At 31.4% G+C, this 21,487-nt stretch overlaps 1 protein-coding gene across 1 annotated transcript in view; it reads right to left on the bottom strand.

Annotated features, from left to right (window-relative positions):
* LOC130444370 (nose resistant to fluoxetine protein 6-like) overlaps positions 1-16,332 on the bottom strand; it is a 28,409-nt gene extending 12,077 nt beyond the window's left edge. Inside the window, exons 1-6 of the mRNA XM_056779467.1 lie at positions 16,076-16,332; positions 13,215-13,453; positions 12,027-12,247; positions 10,768-10,856; positions 2,893-3,086; positions 1,901-2,061 (exon numbers count right to left, since the gene is read on the bottom strand). Coding sequence (XP_056635445.1) covers positions 1,901-2,061; positions 2,893-3,086; positions 10,768-10,856; positions 12,027-12,247; positions 13,215-13,453; positions 16,076-16,289 — 1,118 coding nt within the window. The 5' untranslated portion in view covers positions 16,290-16,332. The remainder of the gene's footprint in view (positions 1-1,900; positions 2,062-2,892; positions 3,087-10,767; positions 10,857-12,026; positions 12,248-13,214; positions 13,454-16,075) is intronic.
* Positions 16,333-21,487: the final 5,155 nt, after the last annotated feature.

Raw genomic sequence — 21,487 nt, 5'->3', positions numbered from 1 at the left:
TACATATGTACATTTGTTTGTACACAATTACATAATTCTAAATGTAAAGTTATTACATATTTTTTGTAAGTTTAATGCATTAATGACGTTAATTATATAATAAAACCCAAGCTCTCTATTGTGTTGTTTAATTTACTAAATTTGACATACATAAGTAAGTATGATTTGTACTTACTACATATACTCATATGTATAACATTAGAATCTTATCATTGGATCTGTAATTTGTGGGATTATAAGGTGCTGTTTTGTAAAAAATTCCGGACTACAGGGGGCCTTCGGCAGTACTATATAATCCGAGAAATTCGATAATCCGACACTGCTCTGCAAAATGTTTGTCGGATAACCGGGGGTCCACTGTATACGAGAAGCGTTGATAAACATTCGATAGTGGAGCAGCATTTACGTCGAATCTATTCCAACTATTAAGTCTCATACCCTCAATAACAACAATATAAGCTTTAATCCGTTCGGCTTGTAAATCTATGACTATCCCGCTTTAGTTTTAGGACATTGAGAAGATAACAACAGAATAGATAAAAGCCATTCCGAAATAACCTTCTGGAGCAGTACTTATTGAAATTGAATATTTCAAATTACTAGCATCCTTTGTCCTGATCTTAGTTATTAATATCATTGATTAATATTACAACACTTTGTGGTTCTGGGATGTGGTTCAAATCTTTTCCATTCGGGAATATTTCTGTATAGGTTCATCTCAGTAAAGAGCTTCAATACTTGTCTAGCGCCTAGAAGGTTTTTCCTCGACATAATTAATAATATTATCTTATACCAGAATACAGTGTATCCTCCTGTAGATGAAATGACTCGTGTATGATATAAAAAGTTTTGGTTCCAATTTTCACTTTTTTAGGTCAAGACCTGCGTGGAAAGATCAAGATCAAATTGGTCTGTGGAATATTTAAAGGGAGTTCGTCAATAAATCTTTGCAGAATTTGTAAGTAAGAATCCTGATTCAACGTTCCTTGAATTAGAAAAGTTCTGCAAATTCCTAGATCGTATATCACGGCACACTGAAGATTCACTTTTTTGAAATAATGTCTTCGTCAGAAACAGATTATAATAATTTTCTGTTTCGTGAAATTAATTATCCTAAAGACAAAGAGAACTGTAATCGCGGTTCTTCGTCACCTTCTTCTAAAGTGTGAAAAATTTTGTCTTTGTGCATATAAATTCTGTTCCTTTTATCTCCAATTTCTGAGTAATCTGCATCAGTTTCTTCATGAGCATGTGTATATTTCTTTTTATGATGAATACTTCATTGATAATGTCCTGGTACACAATTTCTGAGTAATCTGCATCATTTTCTTCATGAACATGTGTATATTTCTTTTTATGATGAATGCTTCATTGAAAATGTCCAGATACACAATTTTTCAAAATTAACATTATGTTATGAGTCTTCAATCAAGCCAGACTGAAATCTTGAATGAAGAATTTTTTATCGTTTGCAAGTATCAATCCACCTATTTGGCGTAATAGTATAGATTCAAGATGATCCTAGGTATGTCTTGTCTTCTAATTGTGGATAAAACAGTTTATATATACTTGGTATGTTTTATAATTGGGGATAAAACAGTTTGTAAATCCTAGGTATGTCTTGTAATTGAGGACGAAACAGTTTGTAGATCCTAGATATGTCTTGTATTTGAGGATGGAAAAGATTTTAGATCCTTGGTATGTCTTGATACATATGGTTGAAACAGTTTGTTGACCTAACAGCACAGCATTTGGTCGAAAGAGTTTATGAACATCGTTTTAATCTTGATAAACGAGCGAAGTTCCTTATTTTCTATACGAAATTTATGACATGGAAATAAGAATTACATTTCAATGTCTATCCAAAGGAAATATATATTTTTTATTTCAATCTACTAACCTTAAATACCTATGAATATATATTTGCGGTATGCAAATTCTCTTTGCTGTTTGATAATGATGCAAAACTAAATAAGTTGCTAAAAATCCAGAGACTGTAAAAAATGTATCCACCAGTATAGGTCCATTTAAAATAAAAGTTATAGCAAAATTTGTATAAATCTGAAAAAAACTTTTGAAATGACTTCATGTTTTCGAAGAGAAATAAAATTAAAAGTATTCCATATTACTATATTAGAAAGTGAAGAAACCAAGTATTTGGTTATTTGGATCAAAATAATGTCTTTAGAAAAAAAGGATGAGGAATAGAAACTTGGGATGTCGTGGTCCTGCAAAAAATTACAAAATTCAAAATAATTACTTCTAAAATGAGGGCGATATTGCAGTGTATCATGGACTTAATATTTGGGTATGTGGTACCTATTGCAGGTGCTCGACATGGATGATTGTCTGTACCCCACCTTCTTCTGGTTCAAATCAACTCGTAAAGGAGCTACCGAAAGGCGTTTCCTCAGGGAACCTCGTGAAATGTCTAGATTGAAATTAACACATTTGAATTCACGCCACAACCTTCTGACTATATATTATGATAACGTAGAATTCCCTAATATATCCAAAAAATCTCTGTGAGAGTGGGAGCATCTCTTTTCATCTGACGTGTCTGTTTTAAATTCAAATTTGATTTTGGTTCAGAGGTAAAGCAAAAAGATATAATCTCGTAAAATGAAAATGAATACATAAAATGTACCTTAAGAAAATGATAACTAGGATAGTTCATTAAGAATTCTTCAAGGGAAAAAGACATGCTTGCAATTTCCAAAAAACATTTTATAAATTGAATGGGAATTAATTACAAGTCAACAAAGTTACAAAAGTATAACCAAGCAAACGTTTGAGGATATTATTTTGTGAGAAAAATGGACGGAAGATATAGAAGGAAAACTATTTCCAAACTCAATTCTGCAAATTTTATTCTTAACTCTAAAAAATTACCTTTTCTACGTATGTCGAGTTACTTAGAGCTGAACCAAAATCGAACATATTTCTGTGTAAAACTATTATGAGAATCATTGAATATACTTTCATTCCAGCGGTGCAATTTAGACCATCCAAATCATTCCCCACTGATGTTAATGATTTTATATTCTTTTGAACAGCAAAGCATAGCAGTATATCTTGTATTATACCTGAAATTAGAAATGTGCTAAAATATATGATGATGTCGCAGGATATTCCTGAATCCTATCTTAGCGACTTTAGTTTAGAGCAAATCCAAAGATTATCTTATGGTAAAATTCGAGAATAACTGAAATTTTGTATCTATACTAGTACATAATAATGATATTCTTATACAATTATTAATAATTTAACAATATCTTTTAAACGCCACATATTTAAACAAAAAATATATAGTAACAATCTATGAAGCATGATACGGTATTATTCAAATTTGCATTCACATATACACAATTATATTAGCAACACACATTAATAATATTATTATTCTTGAGATACTACTGGTAGAGAAAAAAGTCATTCTTTTACCTGTGTAAATATATTTTCAAGGTATTTCGAGAAACACTTAAACTTTTTAAACCGAAATTTCTACATTTATTTGAATGGAAACTACAGAGTTTTTTTTAAAGAAATTGATGTTAACCCAAGAACCCTTCTTCACTACAAAATTGTTGTTCTCCAGAGCTCAATACTTTTTCTAGGACAGCCATCCATCCCCGTTATAATATAGACTGTAAAAGCCAATATTAGCAAAATTCTACGGCTACGAACTAACTATAAAAATTATTGATTCTTTTGCTATAAATTGGTCACTCAGATCTCCACGGCAAAATAAACTGCGAAATTACCGCTACCACTAGCAAGAAAACAGGAAAATTATTGATCCTTTTGCTATAAATTGGCCACTCAGATCTCCAGAGATAACAATTTTAGACTTCTTTATTGATGATTTCCACTGATAATGGATACGAAGAAATGATTGATCCTTTTTTTTCATGGATTGTCACACACATCTCCAGAACTTACAATATTAGATTTCTCACTTTAATAATAAATAATCCCACTAGATAATAAACTGTAAAAGGCAACGACTAGTTTGCGATACATATCGAATCATAACAAACAGTGGAAATTATTTAAGAGTTATCAATTTAAGAACCTAATTTTCATAAATATGTCATGCAATGGATGCCCATAAAAAAAGTTTTGAATCTCTTGACCTAGCAACTTTCACCCCCATTAAAACCTCAAGAATCGAAGAATAAAATTAAAAATAAGAATAAATATTGAAAATTTTGTCCCAAAGTAGATATATTGGTATTTTATATTAGGTAAATTAGTTAAATACTTTCACAATTCCAATGAAAGTTTAAATCTAAATGAAGCACACTGTTTTAAGGATGAACTTTATGCATTATATGTTTCAGTGATTTGAAAATTAACAGTAGCATATACATAAATAAACAGACTTTTTAATAAATTTTATTTATTAAATATTATACTTTTATTTTCAAGTTTTAATAATCTGTTGATCGAATAAAATTTACAAGTAATTCAAATATTAACTAAAACTAACAAAGTACCATAAATAATAGATTTTCTCCTTTCTAAGGGTACAGATTACGTTGTTTCTAAGCCCATTGAAACATCAGAAAGATAGTGTAAATCTAACAGTGATTTCTTTTCCTTTATAAAACCAAAACACAAACTCTTTGACTAGGAAGCTTGTGCTGGAAATCTTGTATTGGGTTGTAGAACAAAAGAAAAATGTTCTGGACTAGATTTTGATTTTCTCGTGATTTGGATGAGTCTAATAATAATTTTGATGATTTATACTTTTTGTAGTAGACGCTAAAGGTTACAGTTTACAAAATGTCGTGTTGTACAAAATGAAGACTTCATTCAGTCTTTTTATATTTTAATAGTAATTGTTTACACGTGATAATGAATGTGATGAAACATCTGTGCAAAAGTTGTTTGCTCTAAATGAAAAAAAGCATTGAACACGATATCTGAATCCAAAGCATGAATCCAAATTGCCTATCCAACCAAACTCAAAGTTGAATATTAATATGATTATATGGTTAATATGGTTATATATGGATATATAGTCGTGCTTTATTTAGGATATTAGAGGAAAGCAACTTCGTCGAGAAGCTAAATGAATGCCAGAAACTATCGATAAACTTAACGTGATAAAGAACCCATTTTTAAGCCAAAAAAAACATACTTCTTCTATTACCTATTCAGTGAGGTAGTGAAAACTTTGGATAGAGGAAATTAACTTTAATACGTCCGTAAAAAGTTTCATAAGCATAGTATGGAAAGTATGAAGGCGGAATACTGGACTTTAAATACAGAAATTTATAAAATATACAAATTTCATCAAGGTGATGATTCTTATGAAAAAAAAGATTGAAAGCTTTTGTAATTCTTTGTCAAAACAATATCAAACCTCAAAATATAACTAAAACCAAAGAATTCATAAATAAAAATAGAAATCTAAAAATTTTGAAAGCAGATAAATCTAATAAGACTGTTATCATGAAATCGGAAGATTATAATAATAACATGATGAAATTATTAAACGATAAGACAACTTACAAAAAAATTAAACAAGACCCTACGAATTCTTATCAAAAACAAAATAATGATCTAATCCGATCTTGGGGAGAACAACTTTTTATTTGGCCATCAGATGCAAAAAAAATTAAAATTCACAATGCCTTACCCCCTAAAATATAGGGTTTACCAAAACTCCACAAACCTGACATGCCCCTTCGACCGATTATTTCAAGTATACAAACTCCTCTCATCCCATTATCTAATTATTATAAAAATATTTTGAAAATAATTTCATATCAAAACAAACACTATATCAAAAACACATGGGATTTCAAAGAAAAAATTAAAAGTATCAAAGTTCCTAATGATTGTGTATTTATTTCGTTAGATGTGGTTTCTTTATATACAAATATTCCTATTAGCATTGTGAAAAATATATTAATAAAAAAATGGGACAAAATTAAATATACAGAAATACCTCAAAACGAATTTATAAAAGCTATAGAACTCACACTTAGAACAACATATTTCAAATATGAAAATGAAATATACAAACAAATTGATGGTTGTGCTATGGTAGCTTCCATTTCAAGTGTTATAGCACAATTGGTAATGGAAGATCTTGAGGAAACGGTCCTAAGCAAACTTGATATAAATATTCCATTCTTTTTCCGATATGTAAATGATTGCATTAGTGCTGTACCAAAGAATAAAATTGAAAACATAAGTAAAAAATTCTCAAATCATGAAGTTTCACAATCCAGGTTGAGCAAAATAATAGAATCAATTGATGATGTCACATTATATAAAATTAACAATAATATAAGAACAGGATGATATACGAAACCAATTTGTTCCTTAAGATATTTAAACTTGAATTTGTATTATCCTATGTCACAAAAAAGATCAGTAATAATTAGTTTGGCTGATAGATCTAACCAACTATCAGATCCTGAATTTAGATGCTTAACTATTCAAAAAGCAAAAACGGCATTGAAAGAGAATCATTATCCGGAAAAAATGATGAATAACTCATTCAAGAAAAGGATAAATAGATACTACAACCAATTTAAAACCAAAACTGAAACGAAACATCAAACTATAATAGTTATTTTCCTAACAAGTGCCGAACGACGCGGAGCGGAGTTCGGGCAAGCGGTCAAGTGCAGGAAAGACACTTTACGCATGAGTTAGGAACATTATTTTTTCTACGACCGTATATACAAAAAAGTATACCAACCCATTTTTCTAAAATTATTTTATTCCAACAAACATAATAATATACAAAACATTAACTAAAAACTACTAATTATTATAAATATTAATATTGAAAACACAATTTGTTGTATTCTGTAGACTAGTAAGAATTGCCGGTCCAGTGGAGTTATTTGGTTTCAACTGGAAGGTAGATGACGTCGATGAGGATGGCATCAGATGCAGGTCGCAGAGATGACGATGACGGTTACGGCAACGGTTTTGTCATTTGGCAGGAAACAGCTCGGAATTAGCTTCATTTGCAGTCTTCAAAATAGCTGCGGGAAGTTCTTCGTCGGATGAATCCATTAATATTATTGTATAGGATTCAGTTTAATGTGGTTTAATTCAGAAGAAGATTGCACTTATTCGGTTACTTCCAAGACGTTTTGAACAACTTTGACGTTTTAGTAACAATTACATGGTTATATAAAAAATATCTGTATTTTATATTTTCAAAAAATTAAAAATGCTACAAAAAGCTAGAAAAGGTTTGAATTTTATTTGATGGACTATTTCGTAAATATTTATTTACCTGTAGTAACAATAGTTATAATCTCAGAAAAAGAAAACTATCTAATAAGGTCAAAATTTGCATAATTTTACTTTCAAAACTAAAATGCGTGCGGGAAAGTATGTTAAAAAGCACGGTCGTAGAAAAAACATTTTTCCTTACCATATGAACAAGGACTTTCTCAACAATTATTTCAATAAATATGATATTAGTATAAGTCATAGAGGACATAATACATTATCCAAATATTTCACTAAATTAAAATCTAAAACACCAAAACACAAAAGAAGTAGTAGTATATATCAAGTGCCTTGTACTAATTGTGACACTGTAAACCTAGGGCAAACATTTCAGTATTTAGAAATAGACTAAGAGGTCATCAATACGATAAAAAAATAGAACCGCATTAACGAACCATGAAATATCAAAAAAATCATGAATTCAATTATAAAGATTCAAAAATTCTGGAAACGGAGTCTAATACACAAAAAAGAGAATTTTTAGAAATGGTTCACATTCATAAGAACGAAAAAGCTATAAATGATAAAAAAGATCTAAATAATTTAAAGTAAAATTTGTAGCTCTATTTTCTAAATTCTAATAAATTTAATATATTATGAGATGTTGAAACCAAGGAAAAATTAATTTTTCTTATTGGAACAAAGTTCTAAGTTGATTTTATCCTTATTTTGATATTCACGATGTAGGTGATCTGTAGATCAATATAAATAAGCAAACTGTCAGTGTCAATATCATATTTTGATAAAGACTTGAAGAAAAGTCGAAATGTCAAAATTTATCTTGCTTTTAAAAACTATCAAAAAAAACTAATTTTGAAACAGAAGAGACCTAAAATCAAGAACATTTAGATGCATTAATATATCAAAAGGTCATTTCTTAGACCTTTTATAAAAATGTTAATTCATGTGTTAAATTTTGTCTTTCAAATCCTTTTTAAATCACTCAGCCACAGCAACGCGTGGCCCGGTCTGCTAGTAACTATTATAGTTATTCTTTCTAATTCATTCTAGTAGTATAACCTCCAGCTCTTATTAAATCGATATTCTATGCATGCAGAAACTTCTGTGTTATTCTGTAAACATAAATTTTGTCTGTTACATCTAATATAGACTATTTTGACTATCTATTAAATATTCGCTTGATCAAATCGAGAAGGAAAATTTGAAATTACTACGTAGCGACAATTCATACTCTCGATTGTCTCAGTCGCAAAATGAATTCATGTATAGAAAATGATCCATCTCAGACATTCTCTGACATTTCGTTTAATCTACGTTAATAACTAAAATACCCCAGTGTAATAAATTACCATTCCCATCAAGTGAATTTAATTAATATCTCAGTCTAGCTTTCTTTTTTCTTGGTTTTCGTTTTGATTTTCCATCGAGAATATTCCATCAGTTTGACATTATCCTCGGGAAATATTTTCAGCGTTCGTATTTTCAAGTACGAAGCGTGTGGCAACTCGAAAAATAGCAACATTGCTTCACTTCGTCTGCGTCTGCCTGCCTCTCTTCCAGTTTTATTCCTATAGCATGACTTAGTTGTGTGCTTAAACTCTGTGACTTTGTTGTTATTCAATTTTTAGTGATGACAAAAATATCTTGGAAATGTAAGACAAGCTTGCGACAAAACCGCACGCGTTTGAATGGTCGAAGTAGTTCGTAGAGACGGTAAATCAGTAGAGAACGATACACGCGAAAAAGTTTCTGTTGCCGTTCGTACAGTTGCCAAGAAGACTGAAGGTAATTTGCATCACAACAACGCACCTCTACATTCCTTATTAATTATGCTATAGTTTTTGGTATTCCAAGATAAAAATGACACCTCAAAATTAGTTATCATGGTAACACAAAGTTAAAGAAGCTGTAACAGTGGTTCTAAATTCAGATGATTACCAAGGATGCTTTGAATAGGAACTACGTTAGAGTCGACGGTATTTGATGTCTTCCATATTTGGAAACTATTTAACATGGTACTCAAAGATAGAATAGGTGTATAGTGAAACAGTTTACAAATTATTATTTTCGTGATTTTTATATTGATTTTGTTTTTTACTTCAATTTTAGACCTTTATAAATTCACACCAACGAAATGAAATAAACGATATTGATTAATCATCTAATGTAACGAAAAACTAATGTGGAATCATACAATATATTAAATTAGAAGACGTTTATTCCAAACCTCAAGTGATCTTTTGAAGTTTACGATCACACGACATCTTTTTAATGAGAAAGTCAGTGGAGCAGATTGTTAGTAATTTGCAAATATTGAACTAACGTCTTATTCGAAAGTTTCAGCCGATTTCAAATATTTTCGAATTAACTTCCAAAGTCAAACTTTCACTTTGTAATTACCATTCAAAGTTATTTGTCACGTCATCAAACTTGTTTCGCATTCCTTGAGATTTGTTCGTGCAGGAAATTGGAAATAAATGATTATCTCGCCAAATTTACTACCAAGTTCAAATAATTACATACATCTGTGTATGGTAAATTGATTGTCGATTAATTGGAAAAAACAGACATTACGACATCACTGTCAAATGAATGTCACAAAACAACCTAAAATCTTTGAAAAAATAAATCAAATCGAACATCGAAATTGAATATATTAAGTTGTCTGGATAACTTTAAAATATAACCATTGCACTTGGCGACAAACTTTTTCTTGCAAAAGCCTTCGATTGTAAACGAGTTGAGTCCTGCGGTCCAATTTTAATGCGGGTTACTGTTAGGGTCGCATCGAAGTCTTCATATCAACAACAGAATTGAATGACCATGACAAAAACAAGATACTTCGCTTCAACTTTCTTCTATATGATTCTTCCACCCTAATTACTCACTATATTGTAATAGGTGATAATGTTTAATTGTATACAACACCCGATACTATAAGTTAGTGAACAAAGTTACCTGTAAACTAAAATTGGTATATAATAAAATTATTTAAAACCAATTTCAATAAAAAAGATATTAACCTCACTTTACTCAAAATTCACTAAGAAATCAACATTTTTGGCATAGCTGATAAGCTGATAGGTTAGAAACTGAAAACACTCGTAATTCAGAAACCTGTATTCCATTCAAAAAGTTAAACACACATTGACCTCTTAGTTGATAGTTGACCTCGGTTCTTGAAGTAAGTTCATTGTCACTTTGGTGTGATTTGTTTTTTATTGCCCATAGTTGCTACAAGCCAACAGTCATTACAACGGATTACTCTTTTAGTAGAGTTAGCTCAAATTTAAAAATCTCAAAATTGTAATGTAATTATGTACGAATTGAGTTAATTACTATTTTTTATAGGTACCAAACAACGATGAATTTGAAACATATTGATGAGATGGAAATTAGCAATAAAAATATGGATATTTTTCTAAAAACTCAATAAAAGGTGTAAGGTAACAAAAAATATTGAAAAGTAATAAGTTTCAAATCACAAAAATGTATTTATTTATTTCTGAATATTTTTATAAAATAGAATTAACTTACCAGAACTATCTGCAGATTGTCTTCTATTTGAAAAATGGTAATAGCATGAACCAGTGATCACAAAACATAAAGCAATAATGGATATTATTCTAAAAAATTGAAATTGCATCATATTTTGAATTAAATAAGTCACCTAAGGCAGCGGTTCCGCGGAACCCAGGGTTTCCCTGAGAAGCTCCCATGGGCTCCGTGAAAATTCAATGTATCGATGTTTTTTTCTAGTCTAACTAGACTTGTGAATCGCTTCACCTTTGATATATGTAGGTATGCTGGTAATTCTATAATTGAACGTATTATTATTCAGTTTCAATTATCTTATTTTAAAATGTATTCTAAAATTCCGTTTAGGTACCGTAGTGTAAATTCGAGTTCGTGATAGGTAGCATGATCTGGCATGGCCACAGATGGAAAACAACTCGAAAATTTTATAAACTAGAACTTATAAGGTTCATAAAAAATAAATAGAGAGGAACTAAAATTTTATTGTGATCGCAAAATTAAAAACTGAAAGAACTGGTGAGCTGGCTATCATTTTTCCTCTCAAATTTTGTTACTGGATAAATAGAAAACCTTCAGTAAAATATCCGGAAAAAAGATGTACATTTTTCCGATTGTAAAAGAAAAAGATTCTCCTCCAACCCTTTTCTGTAACTTCAGATGAAGAAATCAGTTTTATTTGTTTTCATTTAATGGGGATTTAATAGAGTGGTTGATTATCTGGGAATCTCTGTTCAGATATATTAATCATGGGAAAGAGAGGAATAAGAAGAATAACATAAGTAACTTTTTCTCCATACCTCGGACGAAAGTACGTACTTTCGTCTTTAGTAGCTAAAGCTCTAGGGCTAAATGTCAACATTTACTCCCAATAATAAAATATTCCCGCGCATTACCCTGCATGTACCAAATGTTGAATTTTCGGCCCTGCGCGTCATAATTCCCGAGGCAAAAGTAAATGTTTAACTTCTGTCCCTGCAAAAAAGTACATAGCTTCGATCGAGGTATGAAGAAAAATCGTGTGCACTACACGGGACGAAAGTTGAAATCTCGGTCGTGTGCGTTTTGATTCAGTTGTCATATGTGTTACTTATAATAGTTTCAAATTAAGCTCGAATTTTATAATGAAAAATTGTTGTAAGTAATGGAAAATTTAATGCTAGACGAGTTTTCCAAGTTTATATCCAAATGCTAGCAGTATATACATATTATATTATTCACTTTCATATTTAGAAAACTTTAAGATTTATTTAAAAACTCACATAAATATTAGATCGCCGTAGTCCAGTCGAGAGCTTTGAGCTTGAACTTGACAACTAAGTTGATCAATTTCTACAGTTACCCTGAAACCAACTTGTTCATTTAAGTTTTCAATAACTTCCTGTAGAGTTTCCTGTAAATCCGAATTGGTGCAACTGGAAGGCATACAAAAAGCAAACCGTAATATATTTCGAGGGTTCTTTATAGGATCTTCTATAGAATTCTGGAAATTGAATAAATACAAATGATTAAGAATAGAGAAATATGCTTTTTCTACTGTCAAACATTGACCAATTTTTATTTGAAATTTTTGAAAATTAGCATCAAAAATTGAACTCAGTACGCAGGAGACAAAAAATTGGATAAAAAAAACAGCAAACATAGGAAAACTATCCAACGCGATATAAACATCTTGTCTAGGAAACAATGTAAAACCTAAGGATATATGAGTAGAAATTTACAAAATGGTGGTTATACACATACAATATATGGTTCAAAAACATGGACAACGACCGAAAGACACGGGAAAAAGGTCCAAACTATAGATGTGAGATTTCTTCGAAAAATCAAAAAATCAAAAATGAAGCATACGCGCAAATATTAAATACAAAACCTGCAGAACTAAGATGATTGCGAGATGTGGAAAAGATGAGTGAGGAAACTATTACAAGAAGAATATTAGAAGCCAGAAAAGTAAGAGCGAGAAGTAGACGAAAACCAAGGCAGATCTGGATTGACGAAATTAACGAAGTGACTGAGAAACAAAAGAAAGAAACTACATGAGGTACTACCATAAACAAGAGACCGAAGAAAATTGATAGAATTTTGAGAAAAAGATTCTGGTAAAGGATGAGGATTAAATAAGTAGAGTAGGTTTCAGGAAAACAGGAGTTGGGTGATAAAATAATGCCCAATTGAGAATTTACGACATAATTCAGAACTCAAGAAGACAGACACAAATTAATCAATCCTACTAGTGAGTTAACGATACTTTCTCATCACTTTCCATCTGTAGGCAACGATATTGATTCTTTTTGAAGTTTATTTTTAACGCCACTTAAGAACCAAATTGTATAATATTACTCTCATTTTCCTATTTCAGAACGTATTTCGTTCTTATCGGCCCCTCATACATTTATGTACATAAATCAGCTGTGAGTCACTATGAAGCAATAACTGATAATACTTACAATAATTTTCATCCATATTGAACTGTTCGTAAAATCACTAAGAGAACTTGTTCCATTGGACATATATTCTTCGAGAAAGTATTTTGAAGGCTCTATAGTGTATTTCGCCAAGCAGTACTTTCCAGTAAAATTATAATTCTCGTATGAAACCTCTGTTCTAATGCATTCATCAAAATTACCAAAATCGTAATTTGATCCCTCAAGTATACCATTTGGAAATTTCGTTGTAGAATCAAACACTGTGAATTAGGGATAAAAAAGTGTTAGAAAACAATTTTTTTGATAAGTCTTTTATTTTTGTTACTATCATATTATTTATCTATAAAAAATCTACATTCCTAATATCAAACAGTCCACGCCTCATCGAACTATCCAACTAGGTACTTGGGACATCCAAGTAAACTGGATGAAATAGTGAAGGAAATGAGAGAATACAACGTCAGGATATTGAGACGACTGGAAAGGAGACGGTCATTTTGTAACATTGAAAGGAAACACCGTTCACTCTTCTGGACATGGTGAACTGAACTTTGCTGGTGTCGCTTTTGTCGTCCCGACACTGTTCATCAATTTCATGGATTGCGAGTTGAATAATATCAATAAAACCAGATACAAAATCGGTTAAACTTGACATTTTACGGGTATATGCCCTTACAACGACACCAAGTTAATAAATAACTGATGGCTTTCACAACAAGCTGCAATATGAGATGATTCATCACAAGAGATTATTATCATTGCATAAATCATCACTCTAAAGACAATGAACATCTTGAGCATGTTGTTATTGATGCGAACAATTCTTTTAATCTTTCTTAAACTTATTGAAAGAATCCTATGAATTATAAGTTGTCGTTTTTGGTAAGAAACTTTTCATGCTTGAATATTTATATGGCTAAAATAATTGTAACAATTCCTTATGATATTTTCGTGATCAATCAATAAACTATTAGATGAAATAAAATTGAAATTAGACAACTGTTGTTCAAAAGAAGGTATTTTCAGAGAAAAAAAAAAAGATTTGCGTTGACCCCTGTTAGTCATCGTAGACTCATTGATCGATGGGATATCAATTACCTCTGAGGAAACCGTGGATAATTCAATTATAACCAAAGAACGACGGGAATTGATCGAATAAAAAATTAAATATCATCTGATATAAAATAAATAATATTATTAGTTAAATACTAGAACACGTAAATAAATATTATTTATCTGGTCCTAGAAAAGAACAATTCGTTTTACGACTAATCTTTCAACTCGTTAATACAGCTCAACAACTCAACGTACAGGCCATTGTGTGATGATACATAGTTCAAGAACTTGAAACAAACATTTTGAGATGCTTCACGTGCGATTATCATTCTCTTTTTCGGAAATAGTTGATGTGGCACCCAAAGGGTAACGTTTTTCACGTAAAAATAATCATTTAAACTTTACTGTTGCGAATCCAGATCCAAGAGTTGTCTTAATCTTCAATCTTCTTCTTCAAAGTTCATCTTCAATCTTGATTGACCACATGCTTCACTTTTTCAACGTTTCCAACAGCTACTAAACTAGAGGGCCTACCAGTACGTACCTCATCGCAAAGGGATATTCATTCTCCTTCAAATTGTGTGTTTTTTCGTGCTTGGATTTGTCTTTTGTCTCAATATAGGCTCAGTTTTAGCAATTGCTTCTTTGTTCGAGCTGAATTTCTTACCGGTTAGCATTTTTTGAAATCAGCGAATAGCCAGTAGTCTCTGGGAGCCAGATCTGGAGTATAAGGAGGATGAGGAAAAATTCGAAGTGTAATTTGTGCAATTCAACTATCGTTACCATCGACTTGTGATTCAGTGCATTGTCTTGGTGAAATAGTGGTTTTTTCTTCAACATATGAGGCCGTTTTTCCTTGATTTTTGCATTTAAACGATCCCAACAACTTTATGATTGTGTATGCTATTGACTGTATCTTCCTTATGGAGAGACTGTCGATGAACAATATTCCATACGCATCCCGAAATACTGAAGCCATAACCTTCCCAGCTGACTGTTATGCCTTTGAATGCTTTGGACATGGTTCAGCGGCTGGAGTCCACTTTGATGATGATCGTTTTGATTACTGTGAGTAAACGTGACATTCCCTTTGACAAAAGCTTTCTCATGGTCAAATGTTCATGCACATCTGTAAAAACACTCCCTTCTGATATCGTTATGGCCGTTGGGCTATTTTTTAACAATAGGCGAATAGACAATGAAAATCGTTAAGTGATCAAATTAACACGCAATTTAAAGATAACGCTATCGGAGAATGACTGATTGACAAGACAGCCAGACTCTAGACGACAGCTATTTCAGTGAGATAGATTTAGAATGCATTTTGCTGAAAGATAAACTTACCTATGAAACCTATGAAAATAAAATCTATTGAGAAACTGGTTACTTAAAATATGTTTTATCATGAGCTGCAGATCGCAGACCTCTTGTCTGATGTCTTCAAACATACTCAGTGGTTACTTATTTAATTTGCAGATCCCCTGTCAAATTAATTACACATGCTTCAAGATGCTCTCAATTAGTCTAATCGCCTGTTTAAATAAACAAGTTCCGTTTATTTTTAAGTACCGTCCTTAATTAACTCTTTTCCACTGCTAAATGTCTCGTAGAACTTGTAAACAGTATCCAATTTCACAATATTATTATCTTTGATAGATTTCCTAACTTGTCTTAATACATCAAGCTATAAGACGTAATTTCCATAAATTATTTTACTTAGTATGTGAGACCAAAGGGATAAAGTTAACATATAACATTAGAAACTTGGACTTACTAATTTCATTTTAAATAATAAAACAGTTTTATTATGAAATACATAGACTTACTTTCTGCTGCCCATCTTGTATATTTTCTCAGATTTTCGGCGTATAATATACTTTGATTTCTACAAATTTCTGAATTAGAACGTAATGTAGGAATATAATTTTGAATAACATCTTCTATAATTTCTGGATTTGACACATCCACTAGAACATTGGCTTCGATTTGATTAAAAAGAGAAATAATGTAATAAATTGTTAAAAAACTAAGCTCCTCCATTTTAAAATCCACAAGGTGTATGAACAAAACTCATTTACGAATGGAAGTTAGTAGTCTCGTTTCGTGAATTCGATTACCTTTCTCTTATTCCGTTAATTAAATCAATAAAAAAGAAGACAATCATACAGAGATGATAATAAAAAAACTATTATTTATGATGAGAATTGAACACTGCTCTAGTGGGAAGAATAGTGATAGAAACAAATGGAATATACGAAATATTAAAATCACACACCAATCCAATTCCAACGTATCTTTTCCAGTAATGAACCCATGAAAATGGGTCCTTTATTTTCTCAAACATAGTTTTTCCTTTTTCAAGTCAGTCAATGAAAATTATCTCACGCGTATCCAAAAAAATCGACGTCATGACCGTGCCTGCAGATGGAAAGGCCTTCTTTGGAACCGATTCTCCCTTTTAGTCCATTGTTCTTTTGTTTCGGATGTGACGTGATGAGCCCATGTTTCATCCATGTTTGTTATGAAACGGTGTAAAAATTCGGTTTTATTTCTGTAAAACATTGCCAAACACTCGATGGAAACATCAGCATTCGCAGGTCGTACGACCTCGTTTATACTCTGCTATCCAACTTTTACTGTTGATGACGAAGGAGCAGTCTCACCCAGAGTACAATCTAACTGAACTCTTTTATTCGTTGGGCTAACGCCTTTCAAATAAAAGTATTGAATTACATAACGATGACCAATGTTTTCCATGTTTACAAATTCACTGAAAAAGTTCAGTATTGACGACTATCAAACAACGTGGCGTCTTCAAACTTGAATCATATGCTGTTTGGATCGTGCATTTTCTAGTGATATTTTTCAAAGCAACTACCGCCATCTATGGGTTAGGTCAAGTACTTCCGTGACCATCCTCGTATGTTTCAAACACACTAATTTTTACATTTGATTTATTTAACTTAATATCAAGAAAGTTCAATCCAAAAATTCAGGTATTTCAGGTTTCCAAGAAATTGATAAAGATGGAAATAAGTGGCGCAAGAGTTTATGGAAAAGTGGAACTTCCATAACTGTTTAGTAAGTGCTTATCATAGACATTTATCCATAACAAAACCCCGTTAACTCTTACTACTATAATTATAACTATAAAGGAGCTTTTAATATTGTGCCTATAGTTATTTTTAATGATCATGTTAAGAAAATACAGTCTGAAATGAAAAAGATATCTACTAGTATACATCCTCATGAACAGTATTCTTTTAATAACTGGAAAACCCGAGAGGCAATGACCCTTTCATTACTAAAATTAGGAAGTTAGCTCTATCTATGGTGTTTGTATTTTCATGCAAGCTTAGCACTTGTTTGTATCTTGTGTTCATAAAGTAGCGCAACTGGTTAATATTTCTATTTCTGTTTGTATTCCAAAATATTAATAAAAGCTTATCAAATAATTCAAGGCATCTACATAAATCTATTAGAAGTACCTATATAGGGTACACTCATACACCAAAAGAACCTATTAACATATTATCGATACTAGTAGTTGTGAAAAAATTCAACCCTAATACATTGAACCTCCCAATAAACGGTGGTAATTTGAATGCGGTATTGGTCATTAGAAAATGATTCCCAAAATTTTGAGCAATCATACTTCGATTTCTCAAAGCCAACTTGTCATTATCTCTTGGATAATTGAGTAGGAGGGGTACTTTCAATCGATTTTTTCCCAAATCAATTTCAATATTACTCGTATCATTCCAAACGTCAATATATTAAGGCGAACAAAATTTCTTAGATTTGTACAAGGTGCGTCTGCTCTGTTAAGTATGATCATTGGGTTATTATATTCATTATATGTAGTATTAATTAAATATGTTTTTTCAAGTCATGACTAATCATTTTAAATATTAGGAAGAAAGTCTTTCGACCGACCAGTTCACAATCAGATTCATATAAACAACGAAACCTCAAAACTCTCAAAGCCTCCAATATGATTCAATAAGAAAGCATCGTGTGAACAGAAAATGCTAGACCTTTGTACAAGCATTAAAACGAGCTTTAGCTGTAAGCTAAAATACCAGTAAAAGCCTCTAGCTCTGCTGTAGATACAATATAATATAATACATATACTTTTCCTGAAGAGGGATTCCGTATCCATAATCGAAAAAATATCGATTCCCAATTATTTTCCTGAATTTTCTAATAAAATTCGCAGCTTGTGAGTACAGCTTAGACACTTGTTGCTTTTTATTCCATTTTCTCTAATAGAAAAAATTGCAGAACAAATTTTAAGTTCGTGAACACTTAATTGAATTCAATCTGTTGCGTTGCTCCTCAATGTCTTCATGCCCAGTGGTGCAATGAAGATGATCTATTATTTCAAATTTTATAAAGGAAGTTAAAATCAGAAATATTGAAAAATTATTTCTTACTTTAAACTCTGAAAAAAGTTTTTGAATTTCGAAAATTAGGTCATCATACTACAACTCTACGACTTCCGCTAAATTTATGATCACTTTTCAATAAATAAAACGTCAATTAGTTCTTATTATTTGGTGTGAAATTCCCTACAAGTTTCATACCTACAATATTTTGTACGATCAAAAGTGAGAGAGTGTGAAAAACTCAAATTTCGCGTTCCCTCATTTGTACTTTGTACGTACGTTGGGTCTCAGCTTTTACCAGATTGTATTAGACAATTCAGGAAATTATTCGTAGTCGACATATTCTCAATTATTTTTGTGATAAAATGTGAGGTTACTTTCTTTCCTAGACCAATATATTTATGACATATGATTTAACACGTTGGGCCCCAACCAAACTTGATAAACTTTCCACAGGGCCCAAAAATGTGTTTGTTTTTATATGCTCAATAATATGGGGTGTGGATCCAACGAAAAATAAAGGAAATGTCCTTTGTGTGCGGTCCATAGGCTCCGTCTGGGCCCGAGGTAAAGTTTAGTGCAAAAACTTCCTCCAGAGTCCAGAGAAATTCTTGAACACAGAAAACATCATTTTTGCACTTTTTATTTGTAATAAAGTTTTTCAATATATTTTTATGCAAGTACTACTTTACAAATTTTATTCTTTGAACGATGATTTATACTTATGTGAAGTCTACAAAAATCTACGATATGTTTTGAAAAATATATAAGATTAAGATGGGTAGTGTAAAGGTAGCATAAATCAAAAATTCTAATAAAATATCATTTGAATTATATTGAAGAAACCAAAAAATAGATGAAAAGTAAGGTTTTCTGTTTTACAATGGAGTTGAACATCAAAAAAAATTCAAATGGACCAAGTGTAGTATAATGTTTCAAGGATCTAAGACGGTCTAATCAAACTGCGAAAAACATTTAAATACTGCCCCTTGGGCCGTGGAGTGGATTTGGAATAAAATTCAGTTGCGGGCCTATGAACCGCATCGGGTCTCGCCGATTTCTATTCAAACAATAGAAATCTTCTAATTTATTAACTATATGACATTCATACCTACATGTAAATGATACATCTAAAATTTGCTAAAATTCGCCTATAATACTATATGATATTACTCTGACCCTATACAAGGTCTGTCTATAAAATAACGAGAATGGTTAGGTTACGGTTTATTATAAATGTTTTCCCTCTTTCATCGACTCAAATCGGGTCCCTTTCAAAGCATATTTTATCTTCGGAAACAAATAGAGTCGCACGGTGCCAAATCTGGTGAGTATGGCGAGTGTTAGAGCACTGGAGTGCGCTTACTGGTCAAATACTGCTTCACAGATATCGCGTTATGGGCAGGTGCGTTGTCCTGGTGGAAAATCGGGTCGATTTTTACGAACTAGTTCTTGCAGTGTTGACAAAACTGACAAATAGTAAATCTGGTTGACAATCTGACCCTCTGGAACCCATTCAGTCATCAAGATACTGTTAATTTCGAAAAAAACGAAAAACATTGAATAATGGTTCGCTCTTTCGGCCCTCAATAAAGCGCTTACACCAGTCAAAAACACGCGCACGAGATAGAGAATTGTCCCCATAGACCTCTTGCAGCAATTTATCGCCCTCATTCGGAGTTTTTTTCAATCTAACGAGGAATTTAAGTTTGATTTGCTGCTCCTGTTTTACGTCATACATGGTTTTCGGCACGAGAAAACAACATGTTCGTTTCAAACCGCTACTGCACAAATACTATAATATAATAGTGACAGAAACGTGTTTTGGAACGTGCATAGATGCAAGATATATAGATGCCCAACGCACTACTCGTTTTTTACCCCACCCGTCTAGAGCGCCCTCGTATATAATCGTATTTTCATCAGAATAATGATTCAATATTCTAAATGAAAGAATTTTCCGACTTGGTATAAAAAATGACATGCTTCCATAAGCGAAGAAATTGATTCGTCATTATTGATTACAATTCAATAATTGCAGGACAATTTAATAATTAGTTTATAATTTATTCCTGATGATTAAATAATGTTGTAACTGAAATATATAATTTGCAAAATAATCGGTTCTAATGCCTACACTGAACGTAGCGACCACATACTTTTCCTTATTTTTGCAATCAAGGTCTCTGGATGTTCAATTGATATAATTGAAGGTCCTCTCAAAATAAAATTGATTCTCATCGAACTATATAGGAATATCCAACAGTGAATGTACACTGGGCTAGTTGGGGCAAATGTCCAGGGCGGAACAATTTTGAGAGTGAAAAAAAATTAATTTTTAGTCTTATCAAGATTGCTCAATATAATTAATTAATTAATAATTTTCTGTTTAATTGATAATTCAAGAAATTCAATTTATCCTTTATTTGCGAATTATAATTTTGGTAGTTCTAATTATCAATCAAAATGATTTAATCAATTTATTTCCTTAGAGATATGAAATAATAATCGATTTTTCTATTTTCTAGAATCAAATAAGTTTATTTGGTATTTTTTTTTTGAAAAATTGTATAAATTTCAAGATTATTTTTTTGCATTTTTCAAAACATAAACTTTAATCAATAAAAGAATCTTAAAAAAATATTATAATCTGTCGATTACGTCGTATGTTTTACAAAAACGTATATAGGTTCCTTTGATGAAGTTTGTTATTTTAATTTTGAAAAATATATGATCTATAAGTTAAAGTAAAATTCCAGTAATGGAACGGATTTTTTTCCGGTGCCAATGAGCGGCATTAAGTTTAAATCTAGCCCTACAAATACCTGTATCGTTCCATTATAAAATGTA

This window comes from Diorhabda sublineata, chromosome 1 (genome assembly GCF_026230105.1).
Source record: "Diorhabda sublineata isolate icDioSubl1.1 chromosome 1, icDioSubl1.1, whole genome shotgun sequence".
In the NCBI taxonomy this organism is placed as follows: Eukaryota; Metazoa; Arthropoda; class Insecta; order Coleoptera; family Chrysomelidae; genus Diorhabda; species Diorhabda sublineata.
This window is presented reverse-complemented; position numbering and strand designations above follow the sequence as displayed.